We start from the raw sequence: 21,710 nt of genomic DNA on the forward strand, positions 1-21,710 counted from the left end.
CATCATCTTATTTGCTGGCATATATTAGCCTTTGAAAGTCATGACATAAAACTGAATATGACAAATATAGACTAAGTTATCTTTCTCAACACCGAGGTCTGGCTAACTCGTACGAAGTGATGGTCTCTGTGCTGTTTTCTGGTACATTCTCTAATTTAGTTGAATGTGTTGCTCTTCCATATCTAACATCACTCCTGAATTACACTCTATCCTAAACAAAGTCCTGAGAATTTCCAAAAGTAATACCTTGCACTTCACTTCAGCAATATTTCCTCAATATCATTTTCCATAGTCAGCATTTCTGCTGTAATTAAAAATGAGGAAATATTTACCTTTCAAACATTGTCCTGTTTTATACATTTTAACTATGCCCTATACGACTGCCTTCCATAACACCCCCATAACTCTTCATCTCTTCCTACACAGTTACACTACAAATCAAAGATTTCTACCTCCACTCTAAAGTAAATGAATCATTTTCCTAACTTCTGTTGTTACAACCATCTTATATTAATTTTAAAAAGCATTTAAAAAGTTATATAAATGATTGACAGCTTAGATGTTAAAAAACATGCTGCATTTTTTTATTGGAAAGTTTAATCCTCTTTATGATGGTTAATTCATAAACTGTGAAACAAGAGGATGTCTCTTGGTGCCAGGAAATCCCATGTTCTTGGAAATCTTCTCTTCATTACTTCATCACCACAGAGGGAGAAAAAATCTGTTCTCTTCCTGAGAAATGTTCTGAGGGAAACTTTCAAAATTCTTAACACCAAGCTGCTATGATTTTTATTTAAGAATAGTAAAATATAGCGTCAATAGTACGGTATCTTCCTGAAACTTGGTTCTTTAACCAGGTTTGTGCTAACTGATCACCAAATGCAACACTTACATTTCCATCTACTAAGAACACTCTTTTCTCAAACAGGAATCCACCAATTGCAAGAACAGCAGTCTCACATTAAATTAACCATCATTTGTTTCTTTTTCATTAAAAACATTATGACATGCTGGGGGAGAATGTGACATTTAACAAAGATGTTAGAAAACACAGATGTCAGAAAACACGAGCCTTGTCCTAAGAAACTGATCTAATCTTGACAGTGTCAGCAGATCTGGTATGACAGGAGGAGCAGAATCTCCTGGAAACAGCATAAATAATTTTCACACAGCATTCTAATAAAACGAAATGTGATAGAAGTTAGGAAGGTGATTCACCTATCTGAAGTAATAACTTCATGTGATGTAGCAAAAATGAGAAGCAGAAGGATATAGATGCCTAGGCTATAGTGCCACCTGCTTTCTGCTTCTGTAAGACATTTTGAAAAAAAGAAATGCATCACAAATGTAAAACAAGAACAATTAATCCATTTCCTTAAGTAAAATGTGTATAAATACTTAATATGTCTAGAGACTGCATTTGCTCAGCTCTCTAGGTAAAGCGGAAACCATTTCCAGGAAATGAAATAGAGGAATAGAACTAACTTACACAGCTTTGCATTTGACTATTAACTGAAGGACTCGCCTTCCTTGCTTGGCTCTGATAGCATTATTTATTTATTTTTAAAGTTATAATAAATCCATGGTGTTTTTGTGGAGTTCTTACCTGAAGTGCCTCAGAGTGCCTACAACACATATGTCCTATCTAAAAATTGTACTGTGTATTTATGACTATTTCACAGCATGAACAGAAATACATGCTTCATAAAATATTACAAATATTTGAAGAAGTTAGATGAACTAGATGCAGAAATACATTTAAGAACCTGTAAAAAAAACTCATTCTTTCCAATGTACTAAACAAGGTATTGATCAAACAGTCCTATCAAACAGTGATGATCAAGGGGAACAAAATGTAGGGAAGGTGCAAGAGGAAAAAAGCAGCTTATAATATGCATCAATGCATTTACTAGATGCCCACGGTACAGTTTAGAACAGCAACACAATGGAGTTTCTTAGATGAAAGACCGAGATATGAAAAAAAATCTAAGTAAGTTCTTCATGGTGCCCATTACATACTGCTGTTGCTTTTTAAAGTAAGGAGGAAAGCACGAGAAGTGCTCCATACTGACTGGAAGAAAATTTTCTAGAGTTTACACAAAATCGAATCCCTGTGGTTTATGAAGAGAATACGCATTTCTGTGGTATAATTTATCTCAAGCTAAAAATCACGTGTGGCAAAATAGGTGAATGACTCTTCAAATGACCTGTTTCTCTACACTGACTGCAAGTACTGACTGCAAGGGAAGCTCTGAATGATGAGGTAAAATGCTTACTAAGAGCAGACTAAATTTGTCTGGGGAAAAAGCATACTGATATGCAGAACAGAAAGTTAGACTCATGAAGGGCTTGCTACTCCAAAAGTTTGATAAAATTCTTTGGATACATGTTGCTTAACTTCCAGTGCTCATTCAGCAAACAGTAATGAGAAACACACGCAATGTCTTCAGGAGAATTAGGCTTATCCCTTCAGCAAGCAACAGGCTGTAAATCAGAGACCATTTGCACTCATTCATTTAGAATAATGCAATACATCTTGAGCATAGAGGATTTTTGAGATTATGAGTTTTTGCAGATAATTACACAATGGAAAAGAGTTTCTCCACCTCACAAACACAGACATTAAAAAAAAAAAGTATTCAAATCTATTTAAATTCCTATTACACATGAAGTCATACACAGTCCTTACAAACAATAAAGAAAAGAGACAAGATCAGTCCTATCATGAAGTCCAGATCTTGGTGGCCACCAGGGCACCATCTCTGCTCAAGTCCTCACTTAATCTAAGAAAGGCATAGGGTGAAATCAATCTCACATTCCTAAAGAATCCTTAGTGAAACTCAGAGCCAAATACTGAGTATTTCAGACACCATAAATAATTATTTACTCAAAGCAGAACAGCTTTAAGAATAGACCCACATGGATTTCACAATCAAGCCCTTCACATGAACTAGGCAACTCGGGATTAAGCCTGGATTTCTGTAGCTCTCAAGTGAGCACCCCAACCTACCTGCTGCTGGCCAATTTTGTTAAGCGATGCATCAAAGTTAAATGCACTGATACGAATTCTACATAAAAATCAGCTGGTCATAAAACTGCTCTGCTACACTATCAATAGGTACGACTTAACCTGATTTCCCACCTTCAGAAGGTTTGTACAGAAACGAACAGCTCAGCTCTATATTCTGCAAAGATACATGACTTTTTATATTTCTGAGACTGCCAGTAGTAGAGAGAAAATTTCTATATTAAATCAGCTTTATAAGTAAACGGATTAGGTATAAATTCATGATTTATATCTTTTGAATGTACTGCTTTTGGTATCCCACACTCTTGCTTCAATACACTTGTTACAGTTTTCCTCACCTCATGCACACCACATAATGCTCCAATTCTCCTTTCTGTGAGCTTTGTGGAGAGGAAGGGCTTTTGCTGCTCATACAGTATATAAGTGAGACCAGTTCTGGGGGCAAAGAAAAAGTGACTGAGAAACTGTAATGGACTATTGTCTAATTCATGAATTAAATGATTACCTTAAGAAATAAGAAACATTGAATGGATTGTTCAATACTGTATATACATTTGTGTTAACTTTCAGAACAATTTTGTTACTTAAGGCCATACTATGCATATTTAGCTCCAGAAGCCTAGTGAACATGACTGTCAGTAGCTAAGAAAAACATGCAGTCTAATATTACCATCTGTTACTTTCTCTTCCTTGTCATTTTGCTTTTCTCTCACAATGTTGTACACAGTAGGCTCTTCAAAGAGAATTGCAGAGTATAGGTGTGTGTTGTGGGAGTGGGAGATGAGAAAAGGATGTATATAAATATATTTTAAATAGTCTTTTTGCTGAAATACAAGAATAAAAATGAGGTCTGCAGGTGGAAGAGAATATAGACAAATCAATGGTAAGAATAGACAGTCAATAGTAAATGTTCTGTAAGGATGCAGTTTCCTGCCAAATTGGTATTGAGCCTATTATTGAAATTTGACTTTACTTTCCTTATGATCAGTGTCACTCTCATTATATGCTTTCTACATCAGCTAGCCATGTTTTGATAAATTCGTTCAGTAGAATGTAGATAAGCATACATAATTTTCACCCTCAGTAAAGAATGAGGCCAGAAATAACCAAGAACTACAGCACTTTTTTTTTTTCTTTCTCCACATAAGTGTGAAAAACATGACTGTCAAAACTCAGTGTCCCTGATAATGTCAATAGATGCTCATTTGAATATGAAAAAGATGAAAACTGAGGAAAATTTATAAGTAACACTGACAACTGTACATTTTTGACAAAGTTTGCTTACAAATTTTGTTTTACAAGCTGAACTAATTGTGACTGGCTATCAGATAATGCTTTGTTTCCACTGCATCAGCTTAGAACAGACCGTGCACTCATCTCAAATGCCTGAAAAATTGTAATACTGTAACTAACCCTATTATCACTACCTCCTGGTCCAGCACAGGGTGGCTCTCTTACCCAAAGACAGACTATGATCATACAGTCAGTAATCACAAGACTCAGTTAAGACAGGCAGGTAATTACCAGATGACAGCAGAGAACATGATTCACAGTTTAACCTAATTATATGCATCAGAAATATGACGAATCAGTTATTACATTTCATAAAGCTTTTTTTTCTTAATTTAATTTGTTATCAAGCTAACACATAAAGGATCTTTTTCCTCTCCAAAACAAGCAGTCAAAATTTCTTCAGAGCATATGTGTTACGTCCAAATTTAAAAGTTACCTATCACAATTATATAGAAACTGGCAAATCCTGTAATAAAGTTGCATAGTAACAATTCTCCAAATGAGCCAGATTTTAATAAGTGGATTTCTTTCTCAGTGAGGAGTCTAGTTGTAAATTCTCTAAAGGCTGTGCTAGGACATTAACAGACTGATCTCTGACCAAAAACTTGAGTAAAAGTCATTACACAGGCAGAATTTGAGGACACTGATCAGCAATGCTTCTGTACAGAATTCTATCAATTCAACTTGTATCTTCAAAAATAAAAAGGATTATCTTTGAACAAGATGGGAAATGCAGAAAGAGGAAGAACAGCTTTAAGCACACTGCATGTGAAATAAACAATTACATGCAAAGTTAAGCAGTTATCTCCACTCTCAAAAACTAACGTACTTAAGAGTAAAAAAAAATTCCTTACACAACCAACAATCAAGTCACCATTTTCTACCTTTTTTTTTTAACCATTCTATCATTTAGTCCGAAACTTGATTGAAATTTCTGAAATCAACTGTATCACCAGTTTACCCTAAAGAGAGTTCTAAAGTTGCGTCTAACTTTCAAGAGCTGTAATTTCCCTAACTGTATTTACCTGTCTTCTTAATATAATTTAGTATGCCATTTCTAAGAAGTCACATCTTACTGGAATTTATCCTGTATCTAAATTGTGTGAAAAATTGCAGTTTCTTAGGAGCTTCTGAAACAATCACAAATGTCTCTGATAGATCCATACCCACACTGGCAATGTGCAATCTTCTATTTTTTTGTAGCTTTAAACATTTTTAATGGATACACCAAGGGGGTTGTTGTATAAAATAACTTTCAATAACACAGAATCAAGAAATGTATAGCTGTTTGACCTAGATCACAAATATGTTTATTTCAAGCTGAAGTAATCATCATTTCTAATATATTTACATCCAATTACAAATAACAAGGGAGACAATGTGCACCTCTTACCCAAAATTAAAAATCTACTCTAAAATGCTGTAATGTGAAATACATAAAAGCTATCCATTAAAGCTATTCATAAAGAATATCCTGTATTTCTCAGCAGGTTATAAATGTGCTGAGTAATGCTTTTTTATTAGAAAGGTGCCTTCATACAACTAATTTTTATTATCTTCTTAAGTCAAGTCTGACTGTTGCCCTTAAGCAATAAGATTTCTTGCATTCTAAAGTTTCTAAAATGAGAGAAATTAGTATTTTGTGGAGTCACATCCCAACTCTTCACTTCTAGCTAATACTATCAAATCATCGCTATAATTTACACAACTCCAGTCAAGAAGTAAGGAAGAGGTGAAGAAGGAACACACATAACTTCTCTGATAAATCACATAGTACAACCAGTTTAATAAGGAAATTAAAAAGGTATCTGCCTCCACAATGGACAAAGAAATTGATCCTAACTATATCTTCACTACAGTACCACATTATTTTTTAAAGAAAAAACTGACTAAAAAAAATCACTTTAAAATACTTTTTATTATAGATTCATGGATTTCTCTGACCTATTAAAATACTTCCTCCCCCTCTCCCCCTCAAGAAACAGTAGCTCATGTGAAAATCCATTTCAAATGTGGGAACTCCCACATTTCAGAAAGGTGGGAGTTCCAACAATATTCCATGATTTGGAGAATTAAAAAAGAATTATTTTTATTATAGTACGTAAGCTTTCAAAAAAAATAAATAAATGAACTGCTTAAGATTTGAACTGAGGAGTTAAAAATGCTAGGAGTAGGATTCCCGCCTTTCAAAATTTTTTGAAAATAAATAAAAGCCTTGTTGAATCAGCCACTATTGCACTTTTTTTTTTTTTTTAATGTTTCCTTCAACTGCATGCCCTTCATGATGCTAGTGGAATGCTTCTATCAGCAGTTAGCTCATCAGAAACGTGGTTTAATTTTTAGGTAGTTCTGCACGGAGCCAGGAGCTGGACTCAATGATCCTTACAGGTCCTTTCCAGCACAGGACATTTTATGACTCTGATAAAAAATGAATCACGTTTTAGCCTTGTGGCTAAAATCTGGCTCTTTCTTCATAACACCATAATACTTGAGAAAAAAAAAAAAAAAAAAAAAAATCAATCAAATCAGTTGAAACATAAAAGGGAAGGACATTCGGTAACATTTTTACAGTCAGGAACTCGCTAATAAGTTTCATTAACCATATAATAACAGTTTTATTTTTCTTACAAATATACAGGATACCAGACTGTTCTACATTGCTTTTTCTTGTTTTACCAAACTGAACAATAACTGCTTCTGTTACTTAGTGCTGTGATAAATGAATATTTCAGTTGGAAAAATAAATGTACTCTGTACTGTGGATAGAGGGAAACTGCGCTCATTCCTTTAATATCTCCTTCAGAAACTCAGTAGCTCACACACACAAGTAAATAAACCAACAAGTGGATAAATTGATTTGTACGAAATATATGCAATGCAGAAGCAAAAATAACCAAAAATACATCAGTAAGTTTTCACGGGGAAGGCAAAAAAAAAAAAAGAAAGCAAAAAAAGAAACAAGGAATGGCAAAATGCTAACCTGCACAAAGCTTTAGTTGCTGCAACGTCAGCAGCTCTGTACAGAAATCAATCACTCCACATTGTTTACTGTTCTCTTGATCCCAGAGAAAAGAAAGATGGATGTCTTGTTCAAATAAATGAAAAGACAAACCTCTGAAATTCCAAACATGCTGGATACATGATAAATGTTAGTTTAGTAAGATAAATAAAAAAAGCTTAATAACGAGAAGCCCAAACTTTTATTTCAGTGATTTTTTTTTTGTAATCTGAAATCTTGGATTGTGAAGTTGTGAAGAATTTGCATATTGTTTACTGCTTACTGACAAAAAAAGAGCGGATACTGTTCATTCTTTCTTATTTCTGAATGACTCAAGAAAGCAGGAAGAACATATTGCTATTTAGCATATATTGTGTATATGACTGTCAAAAAAATTTTATAAGCTTTATTTTATGGCATGCTTTGTTAGCAACTTCCATCTTCTATGTTACAGCATCATTAGAATGGAAATCTTTACTTCAACTAATGTAGGCAATAACAAGGAGCATCTAATATATTACTACCTAGACTGCAGTTTGCTAAATAATGCATAGGAGGCCTCAGAGTGAAGGCAAGCAGACATTTTAAAACCACATTCCAAACAATACATATCACATGTCCAAAATTGTTACTGATAGCTGTGTGTACACACAAAATATTTATGTCTGTACATCTGCATATAGAGTTTAATTAGCAGCTTTTCTGAATAAGAAAACAATGACCACAATTTCCTGGAATTCATTTTTGAGAATTTTCCATGACTTTCTGAAAGACTGAACTAATGAATTGAAAAAGATGATTTCAAAGCATATTCCACAGATCTCCTGTAAGGAATTCTTAAGTAAACCAACTGTGCAACGCTAAAAGAATTTAAAAAAAATACATTTATGCTCAGATTAATCAGTATTTGTTTCTTTCTAGCAGTGGAAAATCAATATGCAGTATAAATAATGCCAGAATGACTTTTGAAATTGAGAAAAAACACTGAACAGCATGGTTCAAATTCACATGCTTCTGGAAGATAACGTATCTACAAATAGTAGTACACAGGTCAACAACTCAGCTTAGACAGTTTACTTCTGCATATACATTGACTGATACTCTCCAGAGCTACCCTGTGCCTCCGTTGCTCTATTCCCTGTGTTCCATCAAGACATTTCTCCTTTCTATCTATGAATTGATACAATCATATCTGAATAGGGTATAAGAAGGAAAATATCAAAATGCATACTTGATTGAACATCAGCTATTCTGAACTACTGAATGCAACTCTATGAAATAAGTTCAAAGGACTACAACTGAATAGTAAGAGACTGCGCCCAGAGAGTGTCACCCACATGAATTCTGTCTGCTGCTGGTTAATTGTGTATAACAAATTACAGCTCCTTTGCAAATTGAAATGCACATAAAGAATACATTTTGCATCTTTCTTCAGCTTAATTGCATTTTGGTCATGTTTTGAAATCTCTTTATCCACCAATAATGCAGTATTTAAGTTTTACTAGATCTTGCTTTTTTCTCCCCCTCAGTAATGGAAGAGGACTGAAACATTCATATTGGTTATTAATACATGGTGTGATTAATTACCTGATTTCATGTTTGTTTATATAGGAAAAACTATGGTACTCTAGAACGCATTACCATAACAGGTAGCATTAGGGTTAAAATTTCACATTTCCTCAAATATATATATATATATATATACACACATACACCAAATCTTGCTTTAAGTTCTATGAACTTTAGAATGATATAAAATTAAAGGAGTTGTGGCAATCTTTTAAAGGACATTTTTTTGGGACGCAGATTATAATAATCACACAGAATGAAAGAGTGCTAGTCTGGTTTTATCTACAATAGGCAAGAATGATATAGTATTTTTAGATCCTTAACTGTCATCATTCTTCCTATTATAGCCTTACTTCTCAACCTCTTAGTAACATATCTGACAATAACCTATGATCGCTGCCATATATAATTTGTTCCTTTAAATGAGTATACACTTCAATAATGCAATAACATACAAAGTTCATACACATCTTAGAACTACTTCTCTTTTCCTTTCTCCACAACTTAAAATTACTTATTCCTTTACCTTATCATTTCAACATATATTACAAATGTGGCTCTACTTTCTTAGTTTTAAACTAAGATATTTAGTGAAAATACACTGGTGAATACAAAAGTGTTCTTCAAGAAGCACAGTAACCTCGCTATAACCTACCCTGTACTACTTCATTTTACTAAATTTTACTTCAACAGCTACAAAAGGCAATACAAAATCTGTGATGAACATTACTCAATTATAATTTGTGAAAGCTATACAATTACACAACTATTTTTAAGAAAAATCTCAACATTCTGTATGATAGCTAAAAAATATATAATTATAAAAAATCTAGCACAGTATTTCCACCTGTGCAAAAATATGAATAATATGCATACACTGAAGGGAAATTTCCAAGAAGCTCTCTTACACCTGGACATCGTCAGCTAAAATGCAAGACCTTAATTTCCAATATCTTGCTGAATTAATCATCTTCACGTGTGCAATTGTGGAAAGGCACATCTGTGAATATGCTTTGTGCAACTAAGCTGAGGAAAAATTAAGTCACAGAGCACAAGCTATGTCAATAACATTTTGTCAGTCAAATTCTGCTTTTCTAACATTAGTGTTCAACAAAGTAAACTTTCTGTCTTCTACTTTCATAACCACAGAACATCAAATTGCGTTCTTCCCTTAAACAATTTTCTACTAATAGATTAGTGTAGAAGCAGCGGGAATGTTAGTTACTGATAATAACAGCATTTGACCTAATCGGAAGTATTCCCTGTATATAGGTGATATAAATACTAAAAATCAGTAAGTACAGGAAAAGAAGCACATATACTGCACAGAAAAGCAGGGGTAGCTCCACGATTTTCAAAACTTTTTGCACTGAGTCAACAATCAATCAGAATATGATTTTTGTCAGAAATGCAATGACACTCACTAAAAATGCAGAACACATTGGTGATGTTACGACATTTGTTTTAGCTGTATAATATAAATCAGCATCATGCAAAAGAGCAATCAGAAAACAGAACTGACAGTAGTGTTTTACAGTACTTCATAAATCTCACGCCTGAAGAGAAAATGACAGAGCAGAACCAACAGCAGTGCTGATTTTTAATCACTGCTGTCTAGATCTAGCAAATGGCTGAGGAAACAAGTCACATACCACAGAAATTAATGTTCCAAAATCTAAAGTCGTGTTCTTGAAAAGCATGAAGATCAAAAAATATCTTTAAATCATCCTTCTAATTTTAGTAGCACTAAAAGATGTAAGACACCATAATTTCTGAACTTCAGAGGTCCCTAACTATAAAAAAAATTGTATATGCAAAAGAATTTCAATTCTGGCAGAGTCAAAAAATCTCAGCTCAACTCCTTGGTATTTGCAAGCATTTAATCTGGTATCTCCAGAGGTTGCCTAATACCCACTAATGAGTCTGCCTCTCAAAGACTACTGTACTGTCCACCACTTTGCCTATACCACATTCAGTGGGACACTTTTTGCAGCATAATTAAATTTTCCTTCAAATACTGTAGGCATAGGATTACAAAAGTGTGATCTCAGTAGGAACTAGGAATAAGGACAGGTGCCTTCAGGAAAGCATCCCTGTGCCAAATCTAGATTCCATCATGGTGACAGATTAAAAAAAAAGCTGCTTCAGTGCAGAAGTGCTCTTACTTGAGGCTTTTATTGGAACTACCCCTGAACTGAGCAAATTTGAACTAAGACTGATGCTACATATAATCAGAGAATGAGACAGACAGAAACAAATGAAGGATAAAAAAGTACATTACCTCACTTTTAAATTGCCTTGCTGTGGCTGTCCATCATAAATTGACAGTATATCAAAATCTTCCTCGAGGGCAAAAGTATGAAACGACAATTGTATCCTGTTTCGTTCTCCTGTGATAATGATCCATGTACAGTTGGCATAATTTGGATAACCATGAGGAAATCCAGGGCTTTCTATAGTACCATTCGGTCCCTGTACTAAACCTCCACAGTTTTGACCTGAAGAAGAAGAAAGCAAAACAAGCATTTCAGTGGATTTTTCCTCCCCCAGTACATATTCTTACATGAGTGACTATATGGAAACTTAATGTTATATTTTTTCCCGTATTCCAAACACGATTTAAAATCACATTTATACTGCTCTTCTCTCTGAATTCTAAACCCTACTGTTGGCTTTTCTTAGGCACCTATGTTCTTTTTATGCAATTAATCATTATTTGAGGTTATGTAGCATTAATAATGTATGACATATTCATCCAAATGTGAAAATTAAGCATTAGTCTTGATGCCATAAATTCAACAGTTGGAAAGTTTTAATGCGAGAGCACATTCAGAGGTTTTTTGGTGGATACCATTTACATATTTATATAATATAATATAAAAAAATAATTGTAATATTTATATATAATAGTTTTTGCAGAGAGATCTTATAATATACAAACTGTAAGGGTTTTTGCAGATCTGAAACATGCCATCAACATCAAAAGTAAACTGCAGACATGCTTATTATGCGTTCTGTTGATACCCACAATAATATAGACACACTTAAGAAATGCAGCCAAATCTCTGTAATATAAAACACTTATGGTTCTGTATTGTAATCAAGATAGTGTGAACTTTGTTTTTAGGATTCAAGAATAACAGCATTAAGAATTTACTCAGCAAGTATTTGTCCCTTCTGAACATCAAACAGACCCTGTGAGACTATAGCAGCTCATTAACAGGAAGTCTTCAGAAAAAAACATTCATTTACAGTGCACACTCACTAATTTCCAACTCTATTTTGTTAATCCCACACACAGTGCTTGTATTGGCTCTGACCTGAAGAGATGTATTAATGAAACATTTGAGGAGAGAGAAGTTTAAGGACATTCTCTGCACTGTAATGCTTGGATTATTATACGCATTTAAGCACTTCAGAACAAGTGTAATCCCAGCATTTATTGTTATACCTAAACCAGGAAAGCATTTCAGGCTGCAATTTTATTTTTAACTTCACAGTAGTAGGTTTCTGAGATTGAATCTTTCCGAGCAGCGCTGTCAAATGCTTGTGGGAGGTTTTCAAATCTTAATAAAATTGATCTAATAAAAGAGATTCACAGTTAAAACTAAAGAACTAATAAGTAATCATTACTAAATTTCAAATCTAACAGAAACTCTAATGAATAGATAAAAAGGCTGCAGGGATTCAGTAGGACTTTAAACTAAAAATCTTCTCTAGCATACCTATCAATTGATTCAGATTGCTTTAATAAAACACTGATGTTATTAAACATTCCTGGAGAAGGAACATATTACATCATGAACACAGTATGAAACTTTCAGTTATGCACTGTTCAGTGTAATTTGTCAGTATTCTTGCAGATTCTTGGCATTGCATTCCTTTTCCTACAACCACAGAAGAAATGTCATAGAAATGTCAGGGAACAATTTTAAATAACTTAATTACCACAGAAATATTTTTTCTGAAAATAAGAAAAGGAAAATTATAGTGATCACCCACTATTCTAACACTGTAATGAGGCACTTCACCAACATCCACAAATCCATTTGTGTAAATCAAATCAAGTATCTCCTGTAAGCCATGCTTCTTTCCTACCACTCTGGCATGAAAGGGTTGATTTGAAAGAGGAGATCAAGCATAGATCAAGTGCGAGTTAGCATTTTGCTTAAAATCTATCAAAGACTTTTAGGAGCAGAAATTACATGACTAATGTAACACAAGTGTTAGCTACATTTTAGACTTCTAGCCAGACAAACAAGTTGCCTCCCCAGTCTCTTAGGAAACACTTAAGAAAACACAGAAAATTGCTGGTGCTAGCGAGTTCTTCCACGCACAAAATGGTCCCAGTCCTGCAGCCTCCTGTGTGTCTATCTGCAGAAGTTCCTGCAGCCTTCAGTGACTGTTCCTCCACACTGTCCCTCAGAATCCCCACTAGGCCATGTCTGTTCCACCCCTCAACCTATTTCGACAACACTAATAGCCCACATTTTACCACCACCACAATTATTTTCATTTATTTGAGAAGAAAAAAAAAAAAAAAAAAAAAAAAATCATTTCAATCTACATTGCTGAAAAATATCCAAAAGGGTAAGATAAGAAAGCGAGGAAGAGGAACTATGAGTAAAGAAACTAGAGCAGGAACAACGGATAAAGAAAGAGTAGAATACTTATTGAATACATTTATTTGAATTCTGTATAAGTGGAATCTGAATTCTATAGTTCACACTAAAATTATCCCACACTTCAGTTTTATTCCAAAAGATATTTTACTAATCCTTACTGTGAATTCAAGTCATTGTGTATTATTCTCTTGGTAAATAAACTAATGATAAATGTGACAGCCAAGATTTTACCTCCATTTAACTTAGTCATTTCTTAGCACCTCTAGCCCTTTCTTCCTCCCCTTTTGCTTTTGCTCTCTTCTACATATTTATCCACAAACATTCACTGCCTATTCACTTTGTATTCGAGAAGCACAAAGTAGAAGAGAATAAGGAAAGAAAATGTGCTATTCAGCTTTGCTCTTCATTTTAAAGGTCTACATCCATATATGTTTATTTAGTGATCTGTTAAAATAAATAAAAGTAAATAAGTGGATAAAAATCCTGAATACATTTAATACATAGCCAACTCCTAGTAATCTCTCTGCTGCACACTGGAAACTGCAAAGAGGATTTCTTTCCAGAACTTAGCAATACTCAAAGAGACTACATGAAATGTGCAATCTGAGAAAACTGGCATCTGTTTAGGTCCCAGCCTGGCTATGACTCAAAATGTTAAGAGAAGGATATTTGGAAAAGCATCATATGCTACCAGTATAATACCTATTTTGTCAATAAATGTAAGCCCCAATCTTCTAGAACTGTCAAATGTTACACCTCTGCTGAGTAAATGCAGCATCAAATCACTTAAAATCTAAAAGTGAGATTCAGTAGGAGGATATACTTCGAGAGCAGGAATGAAGACGCTTACATGTGACAGGCGACAGCAAATTAGGTAAGAGTTGGCAATGAAATATCATGCAAACAAATGCAGTCCCTAACTACAGAGACACCATGGACCAGTAATAGGATACTGATGAAATTAAAGATTTTGTTTCTTGTGTGTGCCTTAACACATCGTGTCTACAAATGCCAGAGAATTCAGAAACAAAGAAAAAGAGAAATTAAATAAATTGAATATACTGACAAGAAAGTATTAAAGGAATACTCTTATTAGCAGAGTTCTGCTGAGCTGAACGTGAGCAGAAAAGAAATGTATGCTGAATACAACTGAGCACCTCAAAAAAGAATCTACTCATGCCATTCCCTTTAATTCTAGCCCTTGTGTCAAAATTGCAGATTAAAAAATAAATAATGCCATTTTTCATTGAAGACAATTACTACACTGAATTATTTTAATACTGAAGGTGTATCAGGCTGCCAATACTTCATTAATTCAACACCACATCATTGTTTGTATGAATGCAAATTGTATAACTAACATTAGTTTTCTGTTGAATTTTGCCTCAAAGAAGGACAGACATTTTAACTTTACATATAAAAAAAGTGTAATATAAAAAACCTGAAGATCTTGAGTTGTAGTTTAAAATCACCAATTTCACTGACATTGATTTCAGACTTAGAAACTAAAGCTTACTTTAAAAGGTTATTTGTTTATCCTCTACAAAGACTGTACAGACCAGCTCAGGCGCAACTTTTCTCAGCTGAGAACCACAAGCGAAAGTACGTGAGAAAAACCTACAACTGCAATTTTGCCTTCAGAACTGAGGTCAAATAGGATTCAAACCACTAAAAATCAGGAGAATTAAATACTGCTTTGCCATACAACTTCAAACAAAATGACAATGCAAACAGTCTAAATATCTTCTAAAAAAAAAAAAAAATCAGATACTTTTTCATACTTTATACGTATGATAACTATATTTATTACATCCTCTTTTACCTGTAACTAATAATAAGAATGAGAAAAGTACATATTTTTTTCCACGTAGTGAAATAGCAAAATACTTCTATAACAAACAAAGGAAGGAAGAGCCACTTTTCTTCTTGCAATACATGTTATGTAAAAAAATTTATATACATTACAGATGCATACTTAAGTGCACATGCATACATATTTACTCACATTCGCAGAGAAAGTAGTGTCTGCATGGTCATAGAATCATAGAATCATAGAATGGCCTGGGTTGGAAGGGACCTCAAGGATCATGAAGCACCAGAGCCCCCGCTGCAGGTATGGCCCCAACCTCCCCATTTAATACTAGACCAGGCTGCCCAGGGCCTCATCCAGCCCGGCCTTGAACAGAAAACAGATCCAGGAATGGAGTATCCACAACCTCTCTGAGCAGTCTGTACCAGCACCTCATCATTCTCATACTAAAGAGCTTCCCCCTGCCATCCAACCTAAACCTTCCCTACTTCAACTTAAAACCATTTCTCCTTGTCCTGCTATTATCTACCCTTTCAAAGGGCTAAATGATGCACATTTTGAACAAGGAAACTAAACCACAACTATAATAAAGTCACAGATATTTAAGACATTTTGAACAACCACAGTAATGAAAATGAAATCACATTTATTCTTACGACTGTTAAGCGATGTCCTCCATTCTTCAGCTACAAAACAATGTAGTTCTTGTGCTGAAGTCAAGAAGAGATTTTGATACCTGAAATCTGTGGATGCCCCATCCCTGAAGGCATTCAAGGCCAGGCTGGATGTGGCTCTGTGCAGCCTGGTCTGGGTGGTTGGTGACCCTACACATAGCAGGGGGGATGAAACTCAATGAAAATCACGGTCTTTTTCAAGCCAGGCCATTCTATGATCCTACAATAGAAAATTCTTAAAATCTTTCTCATTAACTCTAAAAACATTAGAAGTCTAGCAAGATCCTAACATATCCATTTTCTAAAGCCTGATCCTGATCTAAATTACTCTTAAAGAAAACAAACAGTTTATTCAGGGCAGGTCAAAGGAAGTTATTCTTCTCCAACAGAAAAACCAAAGGAGGTACCTAGGAAGAACTTCCCCAGAGGACTGTTCTCATCTCCAAGATCTGCATCTCAGGGATGAAGAACACATTCCAGCAGAGGAACATGTTCCATTAGCCTTGCCTTTGTGTTTAGCAGCCCTTAATATATTTCTTTTCCATTATCCTGTCTTTGTTAACTTCCAGGATCTTTAATGTATTGTACAAAGAACTCTAAAACATAAAAATACATTTTCTGTGTTAGTTCAATAGCTACCATGTTAGGTTCGTTTCATGCACCTTTGATATTTATGCTTATGTCCTTAACACCATGGGATGGGATCCCCTTAAAGGGAGGAATCTCAGGTGAAATTAAGCCCAAGATTACAAAACTAGTAAATTAATTTTATTTTTGACTGTCTTTGAAATTGTGGTTAAACATGAGGTGCTCGCGATTTATTACTATTTATTTCATCTGTTTGATCCATGATCTGTTCTACCAGTTTTTTGACTTTAAATAGACACGTTCAGAAATATTCTAAAAATAAAGTTTCAGATAGGGAAGTTTGTTTTCTGTTTTGTATTTTTGCTATAACAAAAAGACCTTTTATATTCTGAACTGCCCCAGCTAGGCTTACATATAGGCTCCTTGCTCCAGCTGTGTTCAAAATGTGAATAGTTTTCATTTTACTATGTTGCTCTGCAATGATCTCAGATACTGATGTTGTGTTTCCAGGCAAGCCTTCAGAGGGCCTAGGAGCACAAAAACCTAACTGGGACCTAGCTAATACATGTGCCTTCACCTAGCTCACTTTAGCATTAGCTCCCTCTGGCAGTCCATACAAAATAGCATTAATCACTTTCTTTGAATAGATAGCAGCACAAGTCCCCAAGTCCATCCTCTCTTTCTTTTCCTTATTTGTGAGATCTTAATTACAAGACTTATTTCATATTCCCTCTCCCGCACAGAAAATTCAGGTCTATATCTTTCACATACCAGGAGCACCTCATGTTTGTAATTAAGTCTCCCCTAACTCATGCACATTCACTCTTGCAGGAATTTTGCTATTTTAAATTAGTATTAGCCAAAACTTAAATGACTGAGCAAAGCTTATGATAGTAATAGTTTTGTAAATGTCTTTTAATGAGAAAGGGGGAAAAAAAAGTTCCCAATGTAGTGCAAAGACACTATGCAAGTGTAAAATATTAAAAGATTTTCTCCTGAAGTTACTACAGAATCAAATTGTTGTTGACATTAATTCATAGTCCAGTCTTGCCACAACTTGTTCTAAATCACACTGAAAAATAATTTGACACTCTTACTCCAATTTCATGTATGTTTTATTTTTCCTAAATTAAGTTAATGAGCTAAGTTGCTGACTATCGCAACACACAGCTTGATAAAACTGATTGCTGCTTACTTACAGTGATACACTATTTTCAAAAAAAGAAACAATCAGAAGCTATTGGGTCTGACCTCTTCGCTTTATCCACAGGTACAGGCACTGTCCCCTCCTGAAATGCAGCCCTCTATGTACACCCACCTTGCTGTGCAGACAACTCCCCATTGACCTGGCCATGAGAGAAGGGGATCATCCTGGCCTCACTGCATGTCTGTCACCAGCCCACCCACACGGCCCCAGGGCCTGACAGCAGTACCAGCTGGATAACACTTCTTAAGGGTTGCTTTGCAAGGCAGCAACTTGTTGCCATCAGTGGATCAGCAGATAGGTGTGAGACATCAGTAGGTGGCTGCACACCTAGTTGCTTTTCTCCTTTTCTTTTTAATTATACATTTTCATATGCTACCTTTCCGTTTTCTACTTCGACTTCCCTTGTAAGCCCCTGGTACTTCCCTGCCTACCACTCACTAAGGCCCCGCAGCCCGTCAAAAACCTCGTTGTGCACTGTGTGCTTCTCCATCAATGCTTTTCACCATTAGTGTACCTTGAAGCTATCTACTCAAAGTGTTATTGCCCAATAAAATTGTTACTTCCTAAATTAACTTCAGTCAAGAACAGAAATGTCAAATGGCCAGAGATGCACAAGCACTATTTTTTGAGGAATGTTCCAAACAGCATTTGGCTACTTCAACTATCCTTTAAACATTAATTCTTAAGTAACTCCCACACCACCATTAAAAGCCACTTCCTGAGGATCCTATAAAATCAGAAAGTATCAAGTTCTCTTTAACTGAGGTATCACTGAAGATTTATTTGCAATGACAAGCCACCATCTTCACTGGCAGAACTGAAATACCCCCAGCCAGCACTGATGGGATGAGGAGCTTACGGAGCACCCTTCTACTTGGTGCCAGCTTCTCCTTGCTAGTTATTTGCCAACTTTCAAGGCCAGGAAGAGCTGATACTGCAAAGCTTCAACATCACTAATATTTAAATGCATTTAAGATGGCCCCAGGCCAATGTGAAATTAGTAAAATTTAACTCACTATCTGCTTGCAAAACCCAGGGAAAAATATTTCATTTCAGGAAGACTGGTAATAAATTGTGTAAAATTCTATCTGGAATCAGTGAAAACAAGCTTATTGCTCATCTATGGTACAGTCATATGATAAATATCTTGCACCCACAAAGGAAAACAAAAAAAGACAACAGGTGGAGGAGCCCAACAGGCCCCAGCCCCAGCTCCTTCCATTAGAGGACACTTCAACCCACTGCAGGACCACCTCTACATACCAGCAGAGTGCAGAGGGCAGGGAGAAGACTGAGTGTAGAATGCACAGTAAGGGACACCCTGCCTGGGCCTCTCCCAGCATCGCATTAAGAGAGTCTTAGCCCCATTGTTCAGACATGAAACCTACCAAAATAGGGCAACAAGAGCAGCTCTCCCAGATGCTTTTCAGATTGAGGTTTAGGCCACCGTCTCACATTATGGGATGCAAGGGAAAGACATTTTGGCATTGCATCATTTACTACGGGTTATTTAGGGGAGAAACCAACACAGGAAAGAATGGATTTTGTTCATTTTTTAGCGAGTATGAGAAAGTGCTTGTGCATTTGCAAAGGTTCAGCCAGATGAGACAGTGAGCAAGTAACCCGAGCCAGGAAATTGGGAGTGTGTGTCACTGGGAGAGACTGTAGCCCAGAGGTCTGAAAGGCCAAGATCTATACTTGTGTGCCTCCATGTGACACCACATCAGTATAGCTACTGTAGAACCAAGAGAGTCCTGTCTAGCTCTGCATGTATGTGTGAGCACACGACTGCCTGTAGGTCTGAATACCTGCAACCGGAGCAAGGCTGTACCTTTGGGCTCATATTCCTACAGCTGCCAAGTATTGTGGGGAATGGGATCTGGGGGCAGGTATGGAGACGCTGAGTACCTAAGACCATCTGCTGGTGGGAACCACAACCTATGCATGTCTGTACACTTGCTAACAGACTTCCACCTGGACTAGCCAGAGGAGAAACAGAATGATGTCACTGGTGTTGTCCAAGTTGTATGTATGTAGTGATGTAAGCATGTGCTCTGCAGGTTTGAAGTCTGCCAGGAATAACTTCTTGCCACTAGGATAGATGCAGAATCAGTGCTTCTGTAACTCCATTATCAGCTGCCAGATTCAACCCTTCCAACACAATCAGTTGCTTCTGAATCATTAAACGTTCTGGATTTTGGCAGCTAAAGCTTAAAATAGGGGGGAAAAAATGGCAGCTATGTTGCAAAATTTAGATTGATTTCTTTTAAACACAGATCATTCAATCCCACAATTTTTGGCTGTGCCTAGTCTAGGACTTTCACTGAGTCCACCTTGTGTGAGATGAATAGTCAGTGTTAAAATGGATGCAGTAATTAAATTCTGATATAGGCATTCACAAAGTGATTGCAACTTCATCAGTCTATAAAACATTTTAAATTTGGATCTTACTTTTAGCCACAGGATATATACACATTGATTGTGTTGATTAAACAGAAATGCTGGTGTTTTCAAAGTCTCAGATCAGTACTCAGAGTCAGGCAAGAGCTCCACACACAATTACTTCCTATGTACATTTAAGCCTTCATCCAGCATCCAACTGAAATTAAATTATTGTGAAGGTTAAAGATAAATATTACTGTTCAGCAAAAAATTCTCAAACAAATCCTGCCATAACGGTAGCTTTGCTGTGTACCAAAGCAAAACATCTTAATTGCTGGTATGTGGAAGTTTTTCTCTATTTTAATGAACTTTTCAATGCTGAAATGCATATTATACATCAGTTGGATTATGCTGCCATTACAAATAAAGAAAAAGATATTTCATGTTGCCTTTCCAATACAGAAACATACAAAAGACCAATAAATCAGTATTCAAACAAGTTAACATGGAAATAAAACATGGCAAAATATGTTTCTCCATAGGAAAACATTTTTTGAGGGCTTTTTAATGCTTTTTCTTTTTCTTTTTTTTTTCCTCTTTTTTTTTTTTTTTTAAAGAAAAATCCTGTCTACAACACCATCATTTCAGTGCCAAAAAATTAAAATTCCATAATTGCTCACTCAAGGCTACAGTTTAGCAATCCTTCCTTCTGACAAAGCAGTAAGTACTTGGCTAAAAGAAACTAAATCACACGTAGCTAATTTTACTCCTTTTCCTTCTAAACTGTCCTGGAAAGGCAGAGTTCTCCAAACTCCTTAGTCTTTCTTTGCAGTTACTACAACTGTACTCAAGATCCATCAAAATGAAGGAAAAAAAGGCATTAAGAAGAAAGGAAAACAATTTAAGTTGCATGCCAGATATGAAATATGTAAGAGGTGGTGTTGAGCAAAGTTCTTTCAGAGAGCCTAAGATTCTACTTCGCAAAGCCTCAAGCTAAACATAGATTTAGTGCCCTTTAAAACAAGTCTAATCTTCATAGTTGCAAACTCATTCTACAGATGGAGATCATTGAGGATACAATGACTTTTATTACTTTGTTTACTTTTCTAAGGTAACGTACAATAAATTGAGGCTTCAGGTAAACATCACTATTACTGTTACAGGTGCTTAGCAACAGCTAGTAAAGTGAGACAACTGCATGGCTAAGGTAAAGAGCTGATCTCATTGTGAAATAATAGGGTAATAATCTCAATTCCCTTCTGAGCTTCACTGGACTAAGAGCAACTCAGTTTTAAGCACACTATGCAGAGAAGACAGGTATTTTGGTAGGACCTCTTGATTTCATTTCTGCCAGACTTCTACAACACAGAAGATAACTGCCTGCACTAAATCTGATTATTTCAGTTTTGTCACTTTCATGTTTTATTGATACTACTCTCCCAGATCACTTCACTGAAAGCTCTGCTCACATACCAGGATCTTAGAAGAGGTTTTTTATTACAATCTATGTCACTGGATGCCTAAATCATGAGGCTG

The 21,710-nt window shown here is 35.6% G+C and overlaps 1 protein-coding gene across 2 annotated transcripts in view; it reads right to left on the reverse strand.

Annotated features, from left to right (window-relative positions):
• Window positions 1–21,710, reverse strand: part of CSMD1 (CUB and Sushi multiple domains 1) — a 994,481-nt gene that overhangs the window by 769,008 nt on the left and 203,763 nt on the right. For both annotated transcript variants that reach the window (XM_048936946.1, XM_048936944.1), the window contains exon 2: window positions 11,170–11,386. In XM_048936946.1, coding sequence (XP_048792903.1) covers window positions 11,170–11,386 — 217 coding nt within the window. The remainder of the gene's footprint in view (window positions 1–11,169; window positions 11,387–21,710) is intronic.

The sequence above is a fragment of the Lagopus muta genome, chromosome 2 (assembly GCF_023343835.1).
Source record: "Lagopus muta isolate bLagMut1 chromosome 2, bLagMut1 primary, whole genome shotgun sequence".
Lineage (NCBI taxonomy): Eukaryota > Metazoa > Chordata > Aves > Galliformes > Phasianidae > Lagopus > Lagopus muta.